At 43.1% G+C, this 23578-nt stretch overlaps 1 protein-coding gene across 2 annotated transcripts in view; it reads right to left on the bottom strand.

Moving 5' to 3' along the window:
* Nucleotides 1-23578, bottom strand: part of glra1 (glycine receptor, alpha 1) — a 128090-nt gene that overhangs the window by 5666 nt on the left and 98846 nt on the right. For both annotated transcript variants that reach the window (XM_085418118.1, XM_085418107.1), the window contains exon 8: nt 21283-21429. In XM_085418118.1, the coding sequence (XP_085274244.1) occupies nt 21283-21429 (147 nt within the window). The remainder of the gene's footprint in view (nt 1-21282; nt 21430-23578) is intronic.

The raw sequence follows: 23578 nt of genomic DNA, 5'->3' as shown, positions 1-23578 counted from the left end.
TCAGTGTCGGCTTGTGGGGGAATGTAAACAGCCGTAATAATCACTGCTGTAAATTCCCTCGGTAGCCAGAATGGCCGGCACTTAATCATCAGGTACTCCAGGTCCGGTGAGCAGAAGGATTTGACCGGGTGCACGTTCGCATAATCACACCAGCTGTTGTTGATCATGAAACACACACCATCGCCTCTGCTTTTCCCAGTAAGATCCTGTGACCTGTCCGCGCGGTGCACAGAGAACCCCGGTAGTTGTATTGCGGAGTCCGGTACTTTGTCCGATAGCCAGGTTTCTGTGAGGCAGATCACGCAGCAGTCCCGCATCTCTCGCTGGAATGAGATCCGTGCCCGAAGCTCGCACAGCTTGTTCTCCAGAGACTGCATATTAGCCAGTAATAAACTGGGTAACGGTGGTCTGTTAGTGCGCCGTCTCAGTCGAACCAGAACGCCAGATCTTCTCCCTCTGCGTCGGCGTTTGCGGCCTCCAGGGCCAGAGAACAAAGGCGTCTCAGGTGAGATGAATGGGGGGTCTGCAAACGGAGCGTCCGTGTTGCAAAACTTGAACTCCGGAAAGTTATAAGAAAGACCGTCTTTTATGTCCAGTAAGGTTTGTCGGTCGTACACAAGGAGACAAGTGCTGCTCGTGAAAAAATAAAGGAAAAGTAAAATTAAACACAGAAGAAAGCCGTTGCTTGGGGGAGCTCGCGACGAGGCTGCCATACTCGGCGCCATCTTGAGTATACACATATACATCAAGCTGTATGCCAAGAGTGAACGAGACATCGATTCACTGATCCACACTACCAGGCTATACAGCAATGACATTGGAATGTCGTTCGGACTGGAGAAGTGTAGTCGGATGGTAACAAAGAGAGGGAAGGTAGTCAGAACTGAGGGGATTGAACTACCAGAAGGCAACATTGCAGACATAGAGGACAGTTACAAGTACCTGGGGATCCCGCAGGCAAATGGGAACCATGAAGAGGCTGCTAGAAAGGCTGCAACCACCAAGTACCTGCAGAGGGTCAGGCAAGTCCTGAGGAGTCAGCTGAATGGTAAGAACAAGATCCGGGCCATCAACACGTACGCCCTGCCCGTGATCAGGTACCCTGCTGGGGTAATAGGCTGGCCAAAGGAGGAGATAGAAGCCACTGACATAAAGACAAGAAAGCTCCTTACCATGCATGGAGGGTTTCACCCCAAGTCCAGCACCCTGAGGCTGTACGCTAAGCGGAAGGAAGGGGGCCGGGGACTGGTGAGTGTCAGCACCACAGTCCAGGATGAGACAACGAACATCCAAGAATACATTGGGAAGATGGCCCCAACTGACCGAGTGCTCAGTGAATACCTCAGGCAGCAGAAACCCAAGAAAGAGGAGGGAGACGAGGAACCATCATGGAAGGACAGGCCCCTGCACGGTATGTACCACCGGCAGATAGAGGAGGTGGCTGATATCCAGAAATCCTACCAGTGGCTGGACAAAGCTGGACTGAAAGACAGCACAGAGGCACTAATCATGGCAGCACAAGAACAAGCTCTGAGTACAAGATCCATAGAGGCTGGGGTCTATCACACCAGGCAAGACCCCAGGTGCAGGCTGTGTAAAGATGCCCCAGAGACAATCCAGCACATAACAGCAGGGTGCAAGATGCTAGCAGGCAAGGCATACATGGAATGCCATAACCAAGTGGCTGGCATAGTGTACAGGAACATCTGTGCCGAGTATAACCTGGAAGTCCCGAGGTCAAAATGGGAGATGCCCCCAAGGGTGGTGGAGAATGACCGAGCTAAGATCCTGTGGGACTTCCAGATACAGACGGACAAAATGGTGGTGGCTAACCAACCGGACATAGTGGTGGTAGACAAACAGAAGAAGACGGCCGTAGTGATCGATGTAGCGGTTCCGAATGACAGCAATATCAGGAAGAAGGAACACGAGAAGCTGGAGAAATACCAAGGGCTCAGAGAAGAGCTCGAGAGGATGTGGAGGGTGAAGGTAACGGTGGTCCCCGTGGTAATCGGAGCACTAGGTGCGGTGACTCCCAAGCTAGGCGAGTGGCTCCAGCAGATCCCGGGAATAACATCGGAGATCTCTGTCCAGAAGAGCGCAGTCCTGGGAACAGCTAAGATACTGCGCAGGACCCTCAAGCTCCCAGGCCTCTGGTAGAGGACCCGAGCTTGAAGGATAAACCGCCCACAGGGGCGTGCTGGGTGTTTTTATATATATATATATATATATATATATATATATATATATATATATACATATATATATATATATATAATGTATGTAGAGAGAGAGAGAATATAGAATATTTGATTCATCTCTGTGCAATTCCATCCTGTTAAGAACAGCGAAAACTACCCCTGGTTTGACCCCTGAATGTTCCCTTCATGCTAATCTTCTTGCACGCCCTTGGACAGAGATGGGCAGTAACGCGTTACTGTAATCCGATTACTTTTTTCAAGTAACGAGTAAAGTAAGGGATTACTATTGCAAAAACGGTAATTAGATTACCTTTACTTTCCCGTAGGAACGCTGCGTTACTGTGTTACTAAAACCGTGATTTTTTTGCGAGAACGTCTCATGACAGTGACGTAAGCGAGTGCGACGTTCGTGACAACAGCTGTGTGCAGATCAACAATGGATCACATATCGATTGTGGGAGAGAGTATGAGCGTGCAGCATTTAAAGTGTGGAAGTACTGACCTTACTTTGAGTTTGATTCCATAAAAAGTGACAAAAACATTAGTGTCCGTTGTGCGTGGGAAGAAAACTTCTTTTTACAGCAAAAAACCCCCCTTAAACTTCCAAGCAACCACCGAGTGCGCTACGACGTAATGGGAAACTCACAGAGAAACTCGCGGATTCTTCCACTGACCGCTGCGGCACACCTGCACTAGGGTAAACCTCCGCCTACCCTACTACTGCTTTACAGGTGAAAATAGAGCAACAGGACCGCTAGTCTTTGACTTTATTTATGTTCATCTGTGTTTTACTTGCATCTATTTGAAAGACTGAGTGCAAACACAAAAAATATATATATTTTATGTGCTGGAATGTGCAGAAAATAGGTTTAAATGTTAAACAAATTTCTTCCAGTCAGAGAATGTTGCAGATAATTTAATTTTTGCTTGATGCATAAAGTTAAAAGATTAAAACTAATAAAACAAGTTTTAAAAAGAAACTTTTCCATTTGATTACATTTTGTATGATGGATTATGCAGAAAAAGTAGAATTGGGCTGAAAGATCTATCGCTTTATCACCTATTCAGGTTGTAAATCGTGTTTTTAAAAAGTAACTAAGTAACTAAGTAATTAATTACTTTTGAAAATAAGTAATCAGTAAAGTAATGGGATTACTTTTTGGGGGAAGTAATCAGTAATTAGTTACTGATTACTTTTTTCAAGTAACTTGACCAACACTGCCCTTGGACCACTGCTCTCTAGTTTTAAATCACTCCGTGCAGTTCCCATTTTGACCTCTTACATTTTGTCATGACCTCAAACGTGCAGACAGTAAATGGACCCAATACTGTGTGGATGTTCATCAGAAATGAATATCTGAAAATGGCCCTTTGACTTCATCTGTGTGACCAGAATGAAAGTCAAGTTGAAGGGCCAGCATTTTGGGCAAAGAGCAAAGAGGCATTCGGGGACTTCAGGGAGAAATCTAAAATCAGCAGCAGTGCTAAAAGTGGTCCAAGCAGAAATGAGAAGATGACTTTGAGAGGGAAGTCGTAAAAAAAACCCAAACCTTGGGCAACTGATGAGAGTTTTGCTCCAGTTTGGATCATCTGACCTCAGTTAAAAAACAGTCCCATCATTCTTAAACTTTCTCGCATGGAAAAATTGTTTCTTTTATATGATTTATATGATCCTTTCATCAGTCAGAAGAAAACGCTTGTAACAAACCAGTCTCAAAGGCCACCACAATCATCTCTTTCATAGATAGGCAGCCTGGATTTGCTTTTTTAACCATAATAAATCTGACTGATATTTCTTGGTCGGGCAGCAGGTTTGACTGATTGTAGGCGGGCACAACTTTAACATCATGACACGTTTGATTGGTGTGTCCATCTTTGATGGCATTAAATAGAAATGTGTTAAACTTTATTAATATGAGCAATGAATACAGAAGTATCATATATATATATATATATATATATATATATATATATATATATATATATATATATATATATATATATATATATATATATATATATATCTAATGAACAGCAGTGTGTTTGAGAAACATGGTGTCTTCTATTCAAGTTCCCATCAGGTATTTGAGAAAAGAAGATGCAATTTTAATGGCTGCACCACTAAATCGTGATATTTCCTGTGTTGCTATTCCAGTGGTTGGTTGTGACTCATCGATTGTTATTTCGACTGAATGGCCCAGCGGCGCCGTGCAGGGGGGACGAACCCCAAAGCTCGCTGCCGATCACACTCGCTCAGCCTAGATGCAGAAGTCATCGATAGGAGCTGACGCCGGACGCCACGTACGCTCATCTCAGTCGCCAAGGGGAGCGGGAGGACACGGCCGAATGGATTTGGATTGATTGACGTGCGCCGTGCTCAAGGTTACGGCGCGTGCATGGCACTTTCACCCGAGCGCGGCGAGATATTGAAAATCCTATCGCCACACTCACCCTGCCTTTTCATTACAGGAGACACAATGACTTCCTTATCTGGTTCAGGGACTCGAACACAAAGGTCTACATGGGCTGAGAGACGGCGAGGGCGTGTGGGGAAACTAAACGAGGAAAATAAACAGCGCAGAATGTCCTTCAAACTTAAAACAACACCCGTGAAATTAAAAATTAGCTTCAATGATAAGGAGTCGTCTTTGTTTGGCTTCAGAGTTTTTGATAAAAGTCGAGGTTGTAAAGTTCACGCTTGAATGCCATTTGTTTGTTCCCGCAGGCCACGGTGGGAGTTTGTGTGGCACCTTATCAGCAGGGAATCTTTCCAGTTCATTTTGGCTGAAAAGGAAAAGAAAAAGAGCATTTTATGATCGGAAAACAAGCAGGAGCAAAATCGAAAGCAGGAGGAGGAACTGTTGGCAGCAGAAGGACCAAAGTGACGCAAAACCTCTGCAGCAGCAACAAATCAAGCTGCCAACCAAACAGACGCCTCAGTTCTCTTCAGTTAGACCAGCCTCCGGTTTCTAGCAGGGGGAAGGAGCTAAAAAAGAGTCAATAATGAGCCTGTTTGTCTTGATATCATCAATAACACAGAGAAAAGGGTTAAAAATGCTCCAAAAATCCGATCAAATAAAGCAGCGCAGCCGGGTGAGGGAGATGTACTGAGAGTGTGTGTGAGTGTGTGTGCGTGAGTGTTAGACCACCAGGTAACGATCCATTTTTAGTGCCTCATGTCCCCGTTCTGTCCTTGCATGCACTTCAAGCCATCTATTACTGTTAATACATGTACACACACACACATGTGCACGCACACACACTCACACACGCCCGTGCGCGCTAGATGTCGATGCATTAGCTGTGATGCTAGCCGACCTCTGCCTGTCCTTCAGTGACGCTGCTAAACTATTACAGATGCTCTGCTTTATTCTGCCTGCCATGTGATTAATGTGGAGGGCGGAGGAACGTGAGGAGGAGACACAATGAGAGGAACGGCAGAGGGAGAAAGAAAAGGTGGAGTAATGACGAAAAGAAAGGAAGTCAGAGAAGGAGAACAATAAGGGACAAGGGGGGAAGACCTGCAGCCTGCAGACTTGGCGAAAAGAACTCACAAGGTTCCTGAAGGAACCCATCGAAGAACGCCTCCGCATGGACCAGGTGATTCATTACATTTATGCCTAATTATAAAAATGCCCTCCATTAACACACAAGCTCTGGGCCCGCGCAGTCCACGGATGGATGGATGGGTGGAGGAGAATTAAGGTTTGCCCTTTGGATTCTACAAAGGAGCCTCAAAGGATCCAGCTCATCTAATGTCTCTTCTCTGATACGGCCCAAAAATCGAATCCTAACATATTTACACACATACGAAATCTGGAAAGTTATGGACCGTGAGATGTTTGGTCTCTGCACCGCCACAAGTGCAGACTCTGCTTTAATCCCAGGGGGGCAAAAACAAATATGACATTGACCGTTAAAGCCAGTTCAAGGGTGGTCTTCTCTTCATAAATGAAGCAGATAACAAGTCTGCTCCAAACTCGGTGTAGTACCTACTCCAACTGTGGCAATTACATTTGCAAGCTGTTTGTGTAAACAAGTGCAAAGGAGCTCTCGGTGCAAGTGCATCCCTAACTTAATGTCCACCACTTCAGGTCAGGGTTAATATTTTAGCCTCATGCTAAACAAGGGAACACTAGGAGTGGCCTAACCATACTCCCGAGGCCAGCGTGGTGATGAAAATATAATCCTAATCAGGATGATCACTGGATCCTTTCTACGGCAAACCAATCATTGGCCAATGAGGCCATATTAGATTTTGTAAATACATCGAAAGACGTCAGACCAGCTCTGCAACTAAAACTAACATCAGCCTTTAAACGAACCACATGAAGAACATATTACAGAGAAAGCCGAGAAGGTCTCCCACGTGGAGGCAGCGTGATGTATGGCTTCCAGTGTGCCCGTGGTTTTTGTTGGATGACAGAAGCAGTGTAACAACACTCGCTGCTCAGGTTCCTGCGGGAAGTTTCGTTTTTGGGGAACTCTCCACAAAGTGTTAAGGATGAACACTTTCTGTATGATTTATGTTCCTGAAATCAGGGACTACATGGTAATTTCCTAGTGAATATTCTTTGTTCACCGCCTTGAACCGAAGCTGAGAGTCGGCACTCAGAGCTGGCTGAAGGTTCCCAGATTTGTATTGGTACTGGTGACAGAGAAGCTTGTGTGATTTTCTCAGCATCATCTTGTCCTTTTGTCACGTGAAATTTTATCATAATAACTGGACTCGTCTTTAATCTGTACCTGGTAGATGAACACTTTGCTGGATGAAACAGACGGGATAGTCGAGCAGAACAGAAACAATAGACAAGACTAGGGTCAGATAGAAAACAAGTACAGTTAAAGTTAAAGAAAATATGAAAGACGGCAAAAGGGAATGAAATAATGTTGAAAAGTAGAATGCTCAGAAAGAAGCTGGGGCAGCGCAGGCGAGGGAAGACGCTAAAAGAGGAGTGGAAAAAAGAGGAAGAGGACCTCTTAGCTCACTCATCCATCACACTTTCATCTCTGGATTGAAGCGTTTCTATCTCCGCCTCAGCTGATGTGATTAATCGAGCAGATTAGCAGGAAGCTGAAAGCGAGCTGCATCAGGCCTGCCATCCTCCATGTCTCCTCTGCTAACATTACCCTTGGATACTTGTTTTAGAGACCTGCATTTACATAAAACAGGATTCAGAGAGGTATCAGCCCCAACTAACGCCAGCATCAGTCTCTGCTGAAAGAGGCTGGAGGAGGAATTTCTTGGCTTGCGTTTCGCTTTATGATTTCCCCCCTAAGCAATTCCAGCCAAGCACCGGGGAAGGAAATATATTATACATTTGCCTCAGCCGATCCATTTTCCGGTGGATCCATCTTAAACCGCCCTTCACTTCCTCTCCCTGTCTCCCTTCTGCCTCTCGCCTCGATTACGGCCATTTGAGGCTTTTTAGGACATTTCAGCATCAATATGTCAGTGCTGAGTGCATTCTGGTGTGCTGACAGGAATATCCAAGTAATGTGAACTTTTCCATTCGTACCTATGGTATTTTGTGCCTTTAATTCACCCCAACTTAGTTTGTTATAAGCAGCAGGTTGAGACTGATATCCGGCTATGACAGAGTACACTTCACACCTGGAAATACATCCAGGATCCGTCTCCTGTCTGGCCACTTGTGATTGGATTCTGCATCGCAGCATAGATTTGATTTTATCTGTGAAATAACTGCGCTCGGGCACGGGAACATATTTGTCATCCCGAGAAGGTTAGCGTGGCTGTTTGTCGAAGATGCTGCTGTGCACCACTTTTATAGTTTTGTGTGGCAGAAGGAAGCACGGCAGCTGCAGGGGAGGTTTTTGATGCTTCAAATGCATTCCTGAGTTTCTTCTTCATGTCATTCAGTTTGTGGTAACGTGGGTCCGTTACGTCAGCACACACAGATCCAAGGCTGCTTTGGCACTTTTTATATTTATATAAAAATATATATATGTGGGCTCCAAAATATTTTTCATCATTTCATTTGTGGCCTGAGTCATCCAGTCAGAAATTAGCTCTGGACGTGATCTGGCTGTTCTGGATTATCTAAACTATTTATCTAAACTATAGCTACTTAGTTGTAATATTACTCTTATTACTCTTTGATATACTGTATTCATTAAACTAGTATTTATAATATCTTTATAATAATATAAATACTTTTCAAATGCATCAATGGCGGAGGAGGACGACTAAAGAGCTTGAAATATTACTCTTTCTGTGTCACAAAATAAACTTTTAACATATTTTCAGGCGAGAATGCAGCTGTGTCAACTTCAAATATCTGCTCGGTTTATCAAGACATCACATAATTGCAAGAGTGCTCTGATGTCTGTTACCCACCAGCTCGATAGCTGACCGGGTAGTCAAGGCTCACTAGAGTTGGTGAGAACACTGGAGCACATCATTTTCAGACCCCGCACGGACTTTCGCTACTCAAGTTAAGCATGATATATAAGTCACTTAGATAACTTAAAAATGTTATTGTTTGGCTTTTTTCAGTGTTTTATTTGTTCCTGAGTAAATCATTTTGGCTGTGATTAAAGTTATAGTTTTCACACAGCTGAATAAACGTCAAACAGAAAACTGATTAAACAGGAGTGTGAGATGGTAGAGAATTTACTCCAGTGTCGTGTTATATTTTAGATAGCAAAGAGCAGACGGCTGAGTTTATTAAACTCTACCAAGACAGCGGTGACGCAAATCTGAAGGCTGGACTGTCCCATTTCACAGACATCAAACCTGCGAGGTGTTATCAGGTGTGGGTGTGGCAACTGCACTTTTAAAAAACTAGTTGCTGTTTTCAATTATTTTGACTCCTCACGCTGCACTGCATGATGGATCTGCAGTGTGACTAAACAGCAGCTCCTTAACTTGAATCTGAGGAATGTAAAGTCGTGGGAGCTGCCTCTGAGTAGAACACATGGCAGTTAACAGTTGCAGTTGGTTCAGGAGGTTTTTGTCAAATAATCAATAATCGAGTCTTTGCATTTCCAGTCTGATCCTGGGCTGGAATTCATCATGTACAACCCTTTGAATGTCCGAGAAAAAAAACAGGAAGCTGCTGCTTGCTGCGCTCCTGATGAACGATACTGATGACGATTTAGAAGCTGTTGCTTGGTCTCGTTCTTTACCTGTGACTCATCACAGTACAAGTACAAGGAACCAAGCTTTATATGAAACTGAATGATCGCACGTCACAGCCTACCCTTTAGCCATTTCACCTCAACTTGAAATTCCAAGTTCTTTTCTCAGTTTCAAGTCATTTTCCCATTCAGGTGGCGGAAATGAGCTTCCCAGTTTTATTATTAAAATCTGTCACAGATGGGAGAAACTGTGAGACCTTCATGTTCAACAATCATCTGCAGCTCTGATTAGCCACATTCTCTCCCACGACGCCCACATCAGCCATCTTAAACATGTTATTTTCAGTTGCCGTAGTTACAGGTGCAAATGTGTGTATTTGTGCCAATGAGATATCGAAACAGGAGTTGTGTGAGCATGGGTGTTCAGAACATTTAAATTGCAGTTGTTCATTCATCTTCAGCAGTGCAGAGAGTACACTCGTGAGCTACTGACACTCAGTCATTAAGTTAATTCATATTAATACCTGTGTCCTTGTGCATACTTATAAGTGAAGTTTCAGAGCAGAAAAGTAAAACTTTATGTGAATCATTAATAATTTCCAACTGCATTCTGTAAGCGAGTCATTTACCATACCAACACTTGAGACCATTTTCATTAAAAAAGAGCCACAGACGTTTTTCTACTTCAGTCTGAGACTTTAAGAGAACAGAGATTAGACTCTGGAGACACTACTAACTGTAATTCTGTTAAATGAGCTTTGTATAATGATGTTACAGATGTTACATGGGCTGGACAGATCGTGTTTGTGGTCAGCTCCCAAATTAAACACAGCTGCTAGCTGCTACCTTAATGATAGCTTCACAAGCGGCAATATCAGTAACTGCTAATAGCTAAACGGCTAACCTTAACATTTATGATAACTGTTAAATAATTTGGTCCTGTTATTTCACGAAATTCCTCATAAAGACCAGGGTGTCTGTCTGTCACTAGCAGCTGATCTGTTTAGCTGCTAGTGGGGGGAGGGTTAGGGAACAGGCTTGCTGTCTACAACCTGCCAACATGGATGAATCCTGGATTTGGGCACAGAAAATATCTCCATGAAAAACACAGGTAAAAAAACTGCAACCAAATATATCAGAGATTGTGATTCTGACCCAGGAGGAGGAGTCACAGTGTCAAAGGTAGGGAAAAACCAGTCCTTCATATGCTCGTTATGGTGACATGAGCCTGGAAGTTTACCCAGAATGCCCTTGCTGAAATTTCCTGCAGCGAATCATCAGACAGATTGCTGGTTTCTGCTCCTCTACATTACATGAAACTGCTACAGTTCTTCAGACTGACAGATCTGTCACACTGATGCTCTAATGAGGCAAATTAAAAAGTCCTAATTTGAACCCCTAGCTGGTTGTTAAGTGATGACGTATGAACCCTACTTCCAGGTCTAAACTACTCTGCATTTATTAAGGATGATGTGTTTTAACATGATTTAATGCTTTATATCTTGTTCTATTTAATCTGAACAAGCCCCTAAAAAAAGCCGGTGATCACTGTCGGCCTGTCTCGGTTTTTATTATCACTATCATCATCTTAAAGCTCAGTTTTTAAAACCTTACAATGTAACTACAGCCCAGCCCAGCCCATGCAGCATTATATTAATGACTAACCTCGTATTGTGGATGGATTATCTCAGTTGTTCTCCTGACTGAAGTTTGGTCCGTTTACAGCATCCTGCCATGCAATTGCATTTGTCCCTAACCATCAGGAACCCTCATGTTAACTTTTATCGAGTAGAAAAACGTTAGCAAAAAAAGTTAGCTTCACTGTGTTTATATTATGCTAACTATAGCTGTGTAGCTAGCCCCCACGTAGCACATCATTATATACCAGCTAGCCCAACTTCAGTAACGCTGCAAATGTCACTGCTGTTTAGTTTTCTGTCTTCATTTACATCTCAAGTGAAAGCAGAGCTGTACGTTAAAAATTTTTCAGAAGGCCGTACGAGGAAAGTTTATGGATGTTCCTGATGATGTTTTGTAAAACTTTGGCAGTGATGATATTGGAGTGCCCTGTGTGACCTGGAATGATGAACCACACGATCTGCTGCTCTCTTCCTGTATCTCCTCTCTTTGCATTTCAACCGTGTGTGACATAAATATCTTTCGGGGAAGTCGCGTCACCTTTTCACTCAATCTGAGGTTTGCATTTTGGTGTCAGTTAGTGTTCATGCTGGTATTAGCTTTTAATGCAGGTGAGGACAGTTTCTGAAGCTGAAGGTTGACCGTCCACAGAAATGGTAAAAATGTTTTCTGTGTTATTTTGAGCTTGAGACATCGTGGTGGTCCATGAGCTCACACATTTATTGTCATCTACATATGAGGTTCTTATCTGTGCGATTGGCTGATTTCCATTTTATTACATGTTTAATCAGGATTACATGTCCTTGTTCTGGTTTCATTCCTTTTACAGGCTGGGTTTTTTGGTAGAAACCAGTTCAGGAGGAGCTCACAATAGATAGTACAGTGTACGGGATGGCCTCTTGGCCAAGAGGTCATCCTTTTATTCTTGAGAAAACATGGAGAGCCTCATGCAAATTCATGTCTGACTAATCCCGAGGCTTTCAGCACTACAATAAGGGCGAGAGGTCGGCACATTTCCCTGTCCAGCAGATAAATATGGATATTTAAATAAAAATTTGCATGATGTTGTAGTGTGATCAGTACAAATCTGTACTTGTACTGAGCAGCTTGATGAAAACAGGGGCTATAAGCACTTTCAATCACTACTTTGCTTGATTTTCCTGATCGGGACTCAGGAAAAATGCCGAATGCCACTCAACAGCCGGCCTGTCAATCCAGAGGTTCAGCCGCCATGTATGGCTCATCGCTCACACCGCGCTTCTTTGGGCCTCCTAATCCCCGAGCTCTCTTATCTGCCTTTGTTCTCAGAGCTGGCGAACAGCCTGTGAGATCAAGGCATTTAGAGAAACCAGCATGTCGACCCCCCCCCCCCACCAAACGAGTAATCATGGCTAACGAGCTGATTATAGCCGATCAATCAGGATGTCAGTTTCCCTAATAAGGCGCTGTCATTATAAAACAGTGGGACGGAGGCTGCAGCGGGGAGGTCATGTCCCCCAGGCCTCTTCTCCAAATGCACATCTCTCTTCCCAGAAGGCCGACCAGGCTGCAGGGGAGGAAGCATCATCTCATTGCTCTCCTTCTTTTCTCGTGTTTTTAAGGTGAACGAGACGCAGGAGAGGACCGTCGTGTGCTTTAGTCGCTTGCTGCTTTGATGTGCTTGAGTGTTTGTGTTACTCTGACTGTGGATGTAACGCAGGGCAGTCACTTTTAATGCATCTGATGTGAGCCACTCCACTCCACAGTGGATAATTCACAAAAAATTTTTTAACGAAGGCCTCTCTTCATCTTAATACTAATGAGAATTTGTAAGGGAAGGCACTGCAGACAGTCCTGATTGAAGCGGAGGCAAAGGCAGTAATGTTTGACTTCCCTTTGATTTCTAAAGAGGCTCTCATTTTCAGTCTGGAGAGCTTGACTGTGTTAAACAAGCGAGCTGCTGCCAGGCGGGCCTATCCTTCAAGGATGAGTAGCGCTATTGATCTGATCCCCATGCAGTAGCTGTGCTCGCCCAGCAGGGGGGGATGTTTCTCTGCGTGGACGTTGGCAGCAGCGTTTGCTCTCACAGGGCTGCGGTATCTGTCTATTTGATGCCCTCTCGCTCTGTCTTTCTAATTAGACGTCCTTCTGAAGCAGGTATCCTGAGTCCAATTGCTTCTGCTCTTTCTCTGACTCGTTGTCCCCGAACTATCAGTGTCACTAACAAATCAATAAAACATCAGAGTAGAAACCACAGAAATCAGCACAACTTGGACTCCTCCAACTGCTGCTGCTGTGGCTACCTGCGCCGCAAACACAGCTCCGTCCGATGCTGAAATACGAGCCGGGGCGGGGAGCAGAGCGACAGCAGGCTGCGGCTTTCACTTGGATTTGCATACCTGCTGATTTCAGCCAAAGATTTCCAGTCCCCAAGAAATCAAGGCACAAGCTGGCTGTCCTTTCACTCTCACTTTTGTATATGTGCACTTGATGCTTCAAAGCACTTTTACAGCATGCATCTCAATAGTTGCATAACAGCCACAAAGTCCTCGAGGACATTGTTCACTCAGACTGCAGCGGCTTCCAACTGTACTCAGCTGCAGCTCATAGCGCTTCATCTCTGCTGCAGCCAGAATGGCAGGAAACAAACCGCTCTGGGGAATAATTACTCTAATCCATTACAATGTACCGTCCTACGACAATTACCACACTTAGAGGAAGGCATGTGCTCACCATTGTAATTACCTTAAAACACAGCTAATGTATATTAGGGCTAAAGTCAGCACAGATGGTTATTCTCTTTCAGAAAGGAATCACTCCACTAGATGACAGGAACCCCTCAAGAAGTGTATTTAACTCATACCACAGATCCTCACGTGTCCCAATACGAAGGTTTATATGTGCGAGCAACATCTGAATCCTGCTTCTTCTCGCTCTGGACCGGCCCGAGTGTCACGGCACTGACTGAGCACACGTACGAGTGCACTGGTGTCACATATGTGCCTCTGTGTATGTGCCAGCTGGCCCTCCGCTGATTGTGAAGTTTTTACTGTGACCTTATAAGCTGCTGCTGTCAGTGCTTGGAAGTGATGCACTAATTTTCATGCTAATGCAGCAAGATGCTCTGAACATCTGTACGAATAAGCTCAGAGAAAACTAGTTCTAGACTAGCGAGGGCACCTGTTTGGCAGTCACACCTCAAAGTTTAATCAAACTAAGAAGCCAAAACCTCTAATGACCAGAAGGGGCAGCAGTGAGTCAGCCCTCATAGACTCCCGTGTTAAAACCTTCCAGCAGAAATAAACGTGTTTACAGCCTGATACACAAACTGGTTTGGTCCCTGTAGATAATTCCAACCAGTTTGTGGTACCTGTAGAGGAAACACGGGTGAAACCGATGCTTGTAATGTCTTTAGAAGGATTTTTAAACCAATCATTTTACATTTTATTTTGCTTAGTGATCTTGCCTTTAACTCTTGTTTTCGTTAGTGAAATTCTAGTTTTTCATTTGTATATTAATTAGCACTAACAGAGTGTTTTCCAGCAGCTCTGGATTATCATGGAAATTAATCTCTGTCCAAAATAAAAGTATATTATACCTCTGTTATATTAACAGAGGTATAATAACACAACTCAACAACAGCAATACTAAGAGCCTCTGTTTGGCGTAAGGAAGTTGTTTATCTTACCAGAGTTTTGTGTTCTCCTGTAACTGGTTGGCAAACGCCTTCCCTGGAACATGTCACACTTTCAGAATTTTAAGTGGAATAACACCTAGTGGGAGGCAACCTGTCTCCAAGCAATCTCAGTCCGACACAGAGAGACGAGGTCCCAGCTGATTAGTGGAACTCGTATTCTAGTTTTTTTAGGTCAGTTGGATGGCCGTTCTGCAGTAAGGACTCTCTTGTCACTATTGTGGAGGAACTTCTGTTTCTCTCTGTGAGGTTCTGAATGTAGTTCGTTTCTATGTAACAGAAATTCAACAGATTTGTGATTTTTGTTAATTTATCACAGTTAATCGCTGATTTATGACAGATAAACTGATAGCAGGCTGACTCTAGCTTATTTAAGTCTCCATATTGGATCGCCAAAGTTACAGACCTGGTTGCTATCCTCAAAGTGACCAGGTAAGTTCATCACACATAGTCACAATCATTTAGGCTGTGCTGCAGACTCCAACCATTGTTTTCCCTAAAGCCTTAGCATAACAGGCTTATCTGTCTAATGCAGGTAGGAAGCATTAGCTAATTACTTAACACTTCACCCTTTAATCCAGCCATAGTCACTTCCTGACAAGTAGACAGCCTGAGGTGTATATGATCATCAGTGATGACCTGAAGCTATCGTACATTTCATTTCATTCATTCAGTTTTATTTATTTCCACATCACAGTTGCCTCAAGGTGCTTCATACTGTAAGGTAAAGACTACAGTAATACAAAAGACCCTATCATCGAATCACATCACAATATCTGGGACAGCAAATGCAGTAAATATATGAGGACAGGACTTAACTGTGCTAATGACTGGGCTTCTAAAACACCAGGTTATAATCATGGTTAGATTGCGGTTATTTTTACATCTCAGCTGGAATTTAGATTTGATCGAGCAGTCCTGTGTTAGTGAGGTTTAGGCGTGCTGGAGCGCAGCGGTGACAGTTTCCTCTGCAGCGAGCTTAAACCTGACTGATAGCCCTCTCGCAGCCGTAATGGAGGGCTGTGGATCACATTAGAGTCACATTAGAAGCACTGGCCAGAGAGGTTAATTAAGAACGAGTGACGCCCAAGGACTGAACGCCTCTCACTCGCTGTGTGCCGACGGGGCTTCGTTGTCATCAGATTTCCTTCACAGCGGTCGGGATTAATGGTGATGATCTTATTGAGGGTGCTCATACATTTATTAAGGGATCATTTTATTCCATTTTTATTGTGCCTGAAATAAAGTAAAAAGACCCAAGGAGCTGAATTTTAAGTTGTTTTATACTTTTGAAGAATTCCTCCATTTCCACCAAATTATGCAGACCTCTCAGCAAAATCCTGCTTTAAATGCAAATACCTCGAATTGATCTCTGTTTTCTTTGCGTCCTTACACGTCCTTGTAGCCTCTTGTTGTTAAGGTGTTGTGATGAGATGAGTTGTGCACAAGTGGTGGAGAGTAAGTAGATTTACATAAGTGCACTCCTGAAATATTTGACTTAGGTAAGCACCTTTTATTTCAGGCAGGGTTCTTATGTCGGGTTCAGGCCGTCGAGTTCACGCTGCTAGGTTCAGGCGGTTTGGTTACGGCTGTGGGGTTCAGGTTGCCGGATTCAGGCTGTCTGTCAGCGTTCAGACCATAAAATTCAAGCTGCCCAGTTCAGGTCGCTGGGTTCAGGCTGTCTGTCGGATTCAGGATGCCAGGTTAAGGCCACTGGTTAAGGTTAAGCTGGTTAAGCTGTCAGGTTAAGGTCTCCAGGTTTGGGAAATCGGGTTCAGGCCATTGGGTTATGGCTGTGGGATTCAGGCCACCGAGTTCAGGCCGCTGAGTTCAGGCTGTTTGGCTGGCTCGGTCCGACTCCACTCAACAAGAGGCCAATAAGACGAGATCAAGATCTGGGAGGAGCTGACCTTCATCCTTCCAGGATGGAGTTTAAAACAATATAGATGGTGGACATCCAGAAAATATCGACCAGTGGTATCCCAGGTTACTGTACTCGCAAAATGAGTTGACTGATCCCGGAGTTGTTTTCTGTAAAGCTCGCCAACATTACTTTGGTAGCAGTTCAGATGTATTTAATAAGCCGTTTGTCACTAAAGCTTTGAGCTCTGAATAAAGCACTGACTGATTTATTCAGATATTCATTGTCCCTGCATACTTTTCATATACTGTAATATGTCTACAATTAATCAGGTACCTTTCTGTGTATGAAAATTCTTTCAGAAAGTTTTGTTTGAAAAATATATAAGATTTGGATTAAAGGTGAGCACAGAGAAACATTTTAACTCTGGACGTATATCTCCAAAAATGAAACTTTTAAACTTTTTAAATCTGACTTCCAGCAGAAAGTCTTTGTGATGTGTTTAAACAAATATGACATGTTTGCAAACTGAATTAAAACAGGCTGATTTACTGTAGTTTATAATATTAGTGACACCAAAATAGTTAAAAATAACAGCCTAGTTCTGTTTTTAATATAGAAATTGTTGTAATTTTGATATTTTTCAGTATCCTATTCCCACATGAATCTTCCTTTATTTAAACCTTTGGCTGTGGTGTGAAAATGCAGAAGAGACTGTTGCATGGATAACTTTATAGTCGCCCACTTTCTAAGCAGGCTGATACATGCTAACATATTTTTTCCCTCCACTTTATGATTCTTACATTTTCTTGGTGATGAATGTAATAAACACTTTTTTATATAAGAAAATACAAAACTCTGCGCTCGCTGCAGAGACATCAACTGTTAAATGACATTAGAGGATTTTTGGTGACTGAAGGGTCACCTCAGACAACCTCAACAAAAACCCGACTACACAACATGACACAAAAACTGAAAAACAAATGATGTTATATAAGAACACCAGAACATGAATTCACCTATTTTGTAATACAAGCTTAAAATAAATATTAAGGATTCCGAATGGCCAGATGTAAAGGCAGGAAGACCGACAGACGGGCTGCCGTGTACAAGGCTCAAATTGCATAACGTGGCCTACATTCACCCCGCTTCCATTGCAGGGCCACACAGAGAGTGTGAGATAAAACAAACGTATGCAAAAGGTTTGGTGTTGCAGATGTGGGTCAGTCCTGAGCCTGCGGTCCTCTTTCACTCTCTCTCTGTGGACTCGAGGGCCGAGAGAGGGGTGAGTGTCTGATTCCCTGGAAAGTGCAGCGGCAGCCGGACTGCTAATCTACCTCTTCACCTCCCATCACTGCTCAGGGGGATTGGCGATTACCACAATGGGATTTAAGATTTATATATTTTATTTTGGATTATTTTTCTATATTCCCACAGACCGGCCTCCCATCCCTCTCTCTCTCCCTCACGGTGCCTTTGTGGACTGAGATTTCTGTGGAGGGAGGATTCAATCACACTCCGTTAGTGGGGTTCATTTGGGAATACCGCTGTTTGCTTGTGGGTCAGACATTTTTATATATGCTGAAGTTTCCTCCTGAGTTTGGAAAGCCACACTAAAATCCCTCCCCCCCTCCCCCTCGATCCTCCTCCGTGAAGGTCGAATGATATGAACTTTTGCTCCTGAGATTATGGGTTAAACATTTGTTTGCTTTTTTGTAGAAAGCGTGACATCACGGGATGACATCATACTTTCAGGTGCGCTCAAAGAAAGGTCTTACACTGATTTTACATTCTGACTTTGGGCCGACTTCTGACTACAGCCTGAGATCCTGGAGCAGAGGTGGGTCAGTCAGAGTCCTCAGAGCTCTGTTTCCATATGTTTGTTAAACATTATGGTAATTTCCTGCTTCATGTTCTTATTCTTGGAATCTGATAGAGGCAGTGAGCCCAAACCTCCACCACGGCAGCTCACTGTCTATTTTAAGAAATCTGCAGGAAAAACGAGTGCTGGTCTCGATGATGGTTTTTAATGGATTTACATGACCCCTGCAGACTTTCATCAGAATGATAAACTTTAGGGATGTAGACTCAAACAGAAGCTTTATCATTGGAAACCTGTAGAACAGTCGGTACATGATTAAAAAAAACAAGGAAATACACAACAGGCCCGGTTCAGGTCAGGTATCTTTTCAAGGTCCTGTCCTCATCCCCTCACCCCCAACCCTTCACAGCAGATGGGCGCCCCTCCCTGAACCCCAAAGTGATTCCTCATAGGGGGTCATATTATTGTTGGGTTTTTCTCTGTATGTATTGTTATAGGATCTACCTTACAATATAAATCGCCTTGACGCAACTGTTGTTGTAATTTGGCGCTATATAAATAAAACTGAATTGAATTGAATCCCCTCACCACCAACCCTTCGCAGCAGATGGCCACCCCTCCATGAGCCTGGTTCTGCTGGAGGTTTCTTCCTGTTAAAAGGGAGATTTTCTTTCCCTCTTTTGCTGAGCACTTGCTCATAGGTGTTCGTCTGATTGTTGGGTTTTCTCTGTATTACTGTAGGACCTTTATTCTACAGCACAAGGCGACTGAGGCGACTATTGTTGTTATTTGGTGGTATTTAAATAAAACTGAACCGACCCACAAAAACATGCATTAAGGCTCTTTAGTATTAATAATAATGATCACTAATAACATTAACTTTTTTTAATGCAAACGTCTTAAACCCGCCTTTTTCTGCATGTCCAGCCTAAATCGTGATTACCTTCATTCTGAAACTGACAGTCTAATCTTGCTCTTATGTCTACAACGCAACGGCCTCACTGGGCAGGACCTCCGTCACCCCGCGAGGACACAAGGTCCTCATAAATACATGACCACACGCTCACACGCTAAAGCATGTCAGACTCAATCAGGCAGCTCCAGGAGTAGCGAGCACAAACACATGCCCTACAACAGCAAAACGCACGACAGCCCCCACGGATGCATTCATGCATGCTCACCAGCTATAACGATACAATCTCTCTCTCACACACACAATGGGTGCTGTATGGATTGTTTACTGCAGGCACGATGTTGCATTTCTTGTGGGCGTTTGCATTTCCCTGCCCTTCACCCACACAAACCACTAGTTTCACTGTCAAGCAGCACTTCAGCTCCCCGCAGGGCTGACAGCTTTACTCTTTATTCAATACAGCAGCCGGGCGCTGATAAATCCAACTGGACATATAGGATTGATTGATTAAATGCTGCAAAGATAAAAGCTAACCTAAGAAAGTAGCAGAGAGAAGGCAAAGAAGAAAAAAAGGCTCTGATACGTCTGAACTGTCCTCCGGGGGAAATTTGACTTTGTGCGTTGTCATTTTAACCAAATATCCAAAAACAGTGTTGAGGAATTAAATAAAGCGACACATTTTCAGGTCTCCACTCTATCTTCGTTTCATCAGAAGAGATGTTTTTAGGCAGTTTGACAGTTAATGAAAAATGGAGACTGTTTTGGGAGTTATTTGTTTTTGACTTCACAGTGATGTCAGAACAAAGAAAGACGAAGGCTGCTGATGTGATTATCCACCTCTTAGTGATAAAAACATCTAATCAGTGTTGTATGTTTTTCACAGGCTCTCCCAAATTGTAGCCAGCTCCTGGGGCAGATTTTATACGTGTCACTTCCTACAAGAGCTCAACATTTTATTTTTTAACAACACCAGGAAGCTGCGAATGGATGGATTAATACTCAGACGTAAAAATAAACACTAGTTTGTTTATTCTACGTGGCTTACTGTTTTAATAAATAAAAAAAATGTCTGTAATGTTTGTTAGCATACTTGTTAAAGGTTTGACTTTCTTCAGATTAACTAATGGGACATCTGTATATGAACATCTGTAAGCAGAGGATGTGGTTTTCTGATTGATTACTGACCACACGTGTTTAATCTGAGCAGAAATCAATGAAACACGCTGGGATGATTTTTCCAAGGCTACCTGGATGAAAAGCACGTGATGTCACAGACACACAAAAACCCTGCAGCACACTCGGCACTGTTTGTTCTGACTGCTGCATTTCCACAAACAAAAGTTTGAGAGCTCAGCAGAGTTTCTTTTTTAATGTGTGCTTTCTTCTCTTTTACATCGTGGATCCATTATGAGCCTCGTCTGTGTTTGCTCCGCGGCTCAGCCTTTAATCATTCTCGGCTCTCTGCCCATCAAACATTGATGCTTTGTGTTTCTGCCCGGTGATGACGAGCGTTGCCTGCGAAAAAGCTAATATCAAACACGCCGTGAATTTTTCAGAAGGCCTGAGGATGGAGGAGAGCTGGGATTTTGATGTTCTCACACACACACACACACACACACACACACACACACACACACACACACACACACACACACACACACACACACACACACACACACACACACACACTGTTTTCTTGCGTTGAAAGTGAGTTTCCATTTTTATCTGTAAAAACTGCACATTTGTAGATCTAAAATATTAGTTTCTCTCGTGCTTTGGTTCGTGCTGGGACTGGTGAAATAACTGACCATCAATAAAACAACTTTGGTTTCATATTTCCTCTCCAAAGATCCCTTTCTGTTAATCCAAATCAGGTCAAGAACAAAAAGCAGAAGCCCAAAATGATTCGTATTAATTTTATGATTATTCAGAGACACCTCTGTGATATGAACAAATTCTAAGTCTTGAATATAACTCATCAGAGTTCTGCATGAAGGACAGACTCGGTGCGGAGATGTAAAAATGCATGAATTTAAAGGTGAGGCCGTGCCATGGACGCTCAAGGCGGCTCACCTTCATGTGTCGTCGCCTCCGTCTGAAGCGCAGCAGCTCCTTGTGCTGGCGGGCGATGAAGTTGACGGCGGCGTACTCGAGCAGGGCCGAGAACACAAACAGCAGACAGACGGCCATCCAGATATCGATGGCTTTTACGTACGACACCTGTTAGTGGAGATGAGAAAGAAGAGGCCGTCAGAGGGTCTCTGTGCGTCGTGTCTGACTTGCTGATAAAAAAAAGAAACCCTAATAAAATCTAACGAGCATCTAAAGATCATTTCACCCTGTTTGGTTTGAGGCTGGAGGCAGTCGATTAGAGAAAGTTTGTAAAGTCGGCTTCATTTTCAGTTCATGACTTTAAACTCCAAATGTTTTCTCAAATGACCAATTTACACCAAATGATGCTCCTGCGACATGAAAATAAGCGTTCATAAAGGAACATTTATTGCTGTAACTGATGCAGATAAGTATGATTTATGCAGTCATTGTACTGACAATGAGTGCATAAATCAGATGATATATGTGGAAACAAATACATTATTTTTTATTTTCAGCTCTGTGGTTTTAGATCTCAGGAGACGCTCCCTTCGTTTGAAATTTGGTATTTTCTGCTAATTTTTCCACTTTATTTTATAATGTTTCATTTACCCTCCAAAAAGACTTTAATGCATAAAGTCTGAAAAGGAAAAAGTGAACCCGTGTGTCCTCTGCTTGTATCAAAGTCAGAAACTGAGCCTACTGCTAACCTGATCTCAGTAAACACTCGCCATACTTTATCATACTTTCAGCTCAGCTACTTTCAGTAAATTTGATAAGTTAAAATCATTATTAGGACAGAAAGATAAACCAGGGTATGATCACTGGACTGTGACCACAGCTGGCTGCACCCCTCAACTCGAGGTTTCACAACAGATGTTCACTGACTGATGGGTGACAGTGTGTATTTAACCTCCTAGGACCTGGCGTCCACATATGTGGACATTACATTTTGGGTTGTCTAGACCAAAATACTAAACCTTGCCCTACAGCGGCCTAATATCCACTTACGAGGACAATATACTGCCACTGTTCTATCGAAATTTTAAACAAATATTATCATATGTGGATCTCATTTCTTTTAGAAACAAAAATCAGGTAAAAAAAAAAAAAAAAAGGTAATTCTTTGCTTTTACATTCATCGGGTCCCAATATGCCCAAAGATCAAAGAGTAATTAAAAAGGCATGCCACGGAAGACTTCGGGTCTTAGGAGGTTAAATCAAAGACTGCAACAATTTGTGGGGCCGTTAATATTCAGAGTTATCTTCCCCAGCATGTCTTTTATCATGTCTTCCTTCTCTCACCCCAACCGGTCGCAGCAGATGGCCCCGCGTCTCCCTGAGCCTTGTTCTGTCGGAGGTTTCTTCCTGTTAAAAGGGAGTTTTTCCTTCCCACTGTTGCCAAAGTGCTTGCTCACAGGGGGTCATATGATTGTTGGGGTTTTCTCTGTATGTATTATTGTAGGGTCTACCTTACAGGATAAAGCGCCTTGAGGTGACTGTTGTTGTCGCTTATATTTGGCGTTGTATAAATAAAACTGAACTGAATTATGGCAGTCAAGTTATGGTTGGTGTATGTTTTTATCTGGCAGCAGGGCACTGGGACTTTAGTAAGTGTTACCGATCAGTGTAAGCTATTGTTGAAGCAATACGCCGTTCTTATAGAGCTTCCCCTGGTCACTCAAACAAACGACCTAAAAATCCAAATAAGCTGTTTCCCCAATGAAATGTGCAGATTTTGGCGAAGTGCTTTTTAACAGAGGAAAAGGATTTTATAAACATACTGGTTTCCTTCAGAAAGCATAAATGTTTCCAGTTTGCACACAATAGCAGAATGATTTCAGAAAAAACAACAGTGAACAGGGTGAATATTATTGCTCCTGAAAAACTGACCTTTTCATTGAGCCCGAGAGGTTCTCCCAAGAAGAACAGGCTGGGATTACTGAGGAGAGGAGTGAAGACTGCAGTAGATGACTGCAGGCTGTTGTCCAGCTAAATGGACTGTTAGCTTCAGGGGTAATCATTACCCTGGTAGTTTTTGTTTTTTGCGAAATAATTTGATTTCTGTGTGCAAAAGTAAAATAATCTAAGCATCCAAATACATTAAAATACTTTAATTTCATAGTGGTCTGATAATCTGTACTCATTTATACATTTGTCTGCAATATCTGAGTGCACAGGAATGAGTGATGCTCTGTATCTTTATCGCAATAAAGGCATACGTGTAAAGGTATTTCCACTGTCTTGAGCTTAGACTACGAGGTTAAGGTGCTTTCAC

Source organism: Rhamphochromis longiceps, linkage group LG2 (genome assembly GCF_057381845.1).
Source record: "Rhamphochromis longiceps isolate RC_006_pf linkage group LG2, R_longiceps_female_GT1.1, whole genome shotgun sequence".
Taxonomy (NCBI): domain Eukaryota; kingdom Metazoa; phylum Chordata; class Actinopteri; order Cichliformes; family Cichlidae; genus Rhamphochromis; species Rhamphochromis longiceps.
The sequence above is the reverse complement of the archived record's forward strand: the minus strand, read 5'-3'. Positions and strand labels throughout refer to the sequence as shown.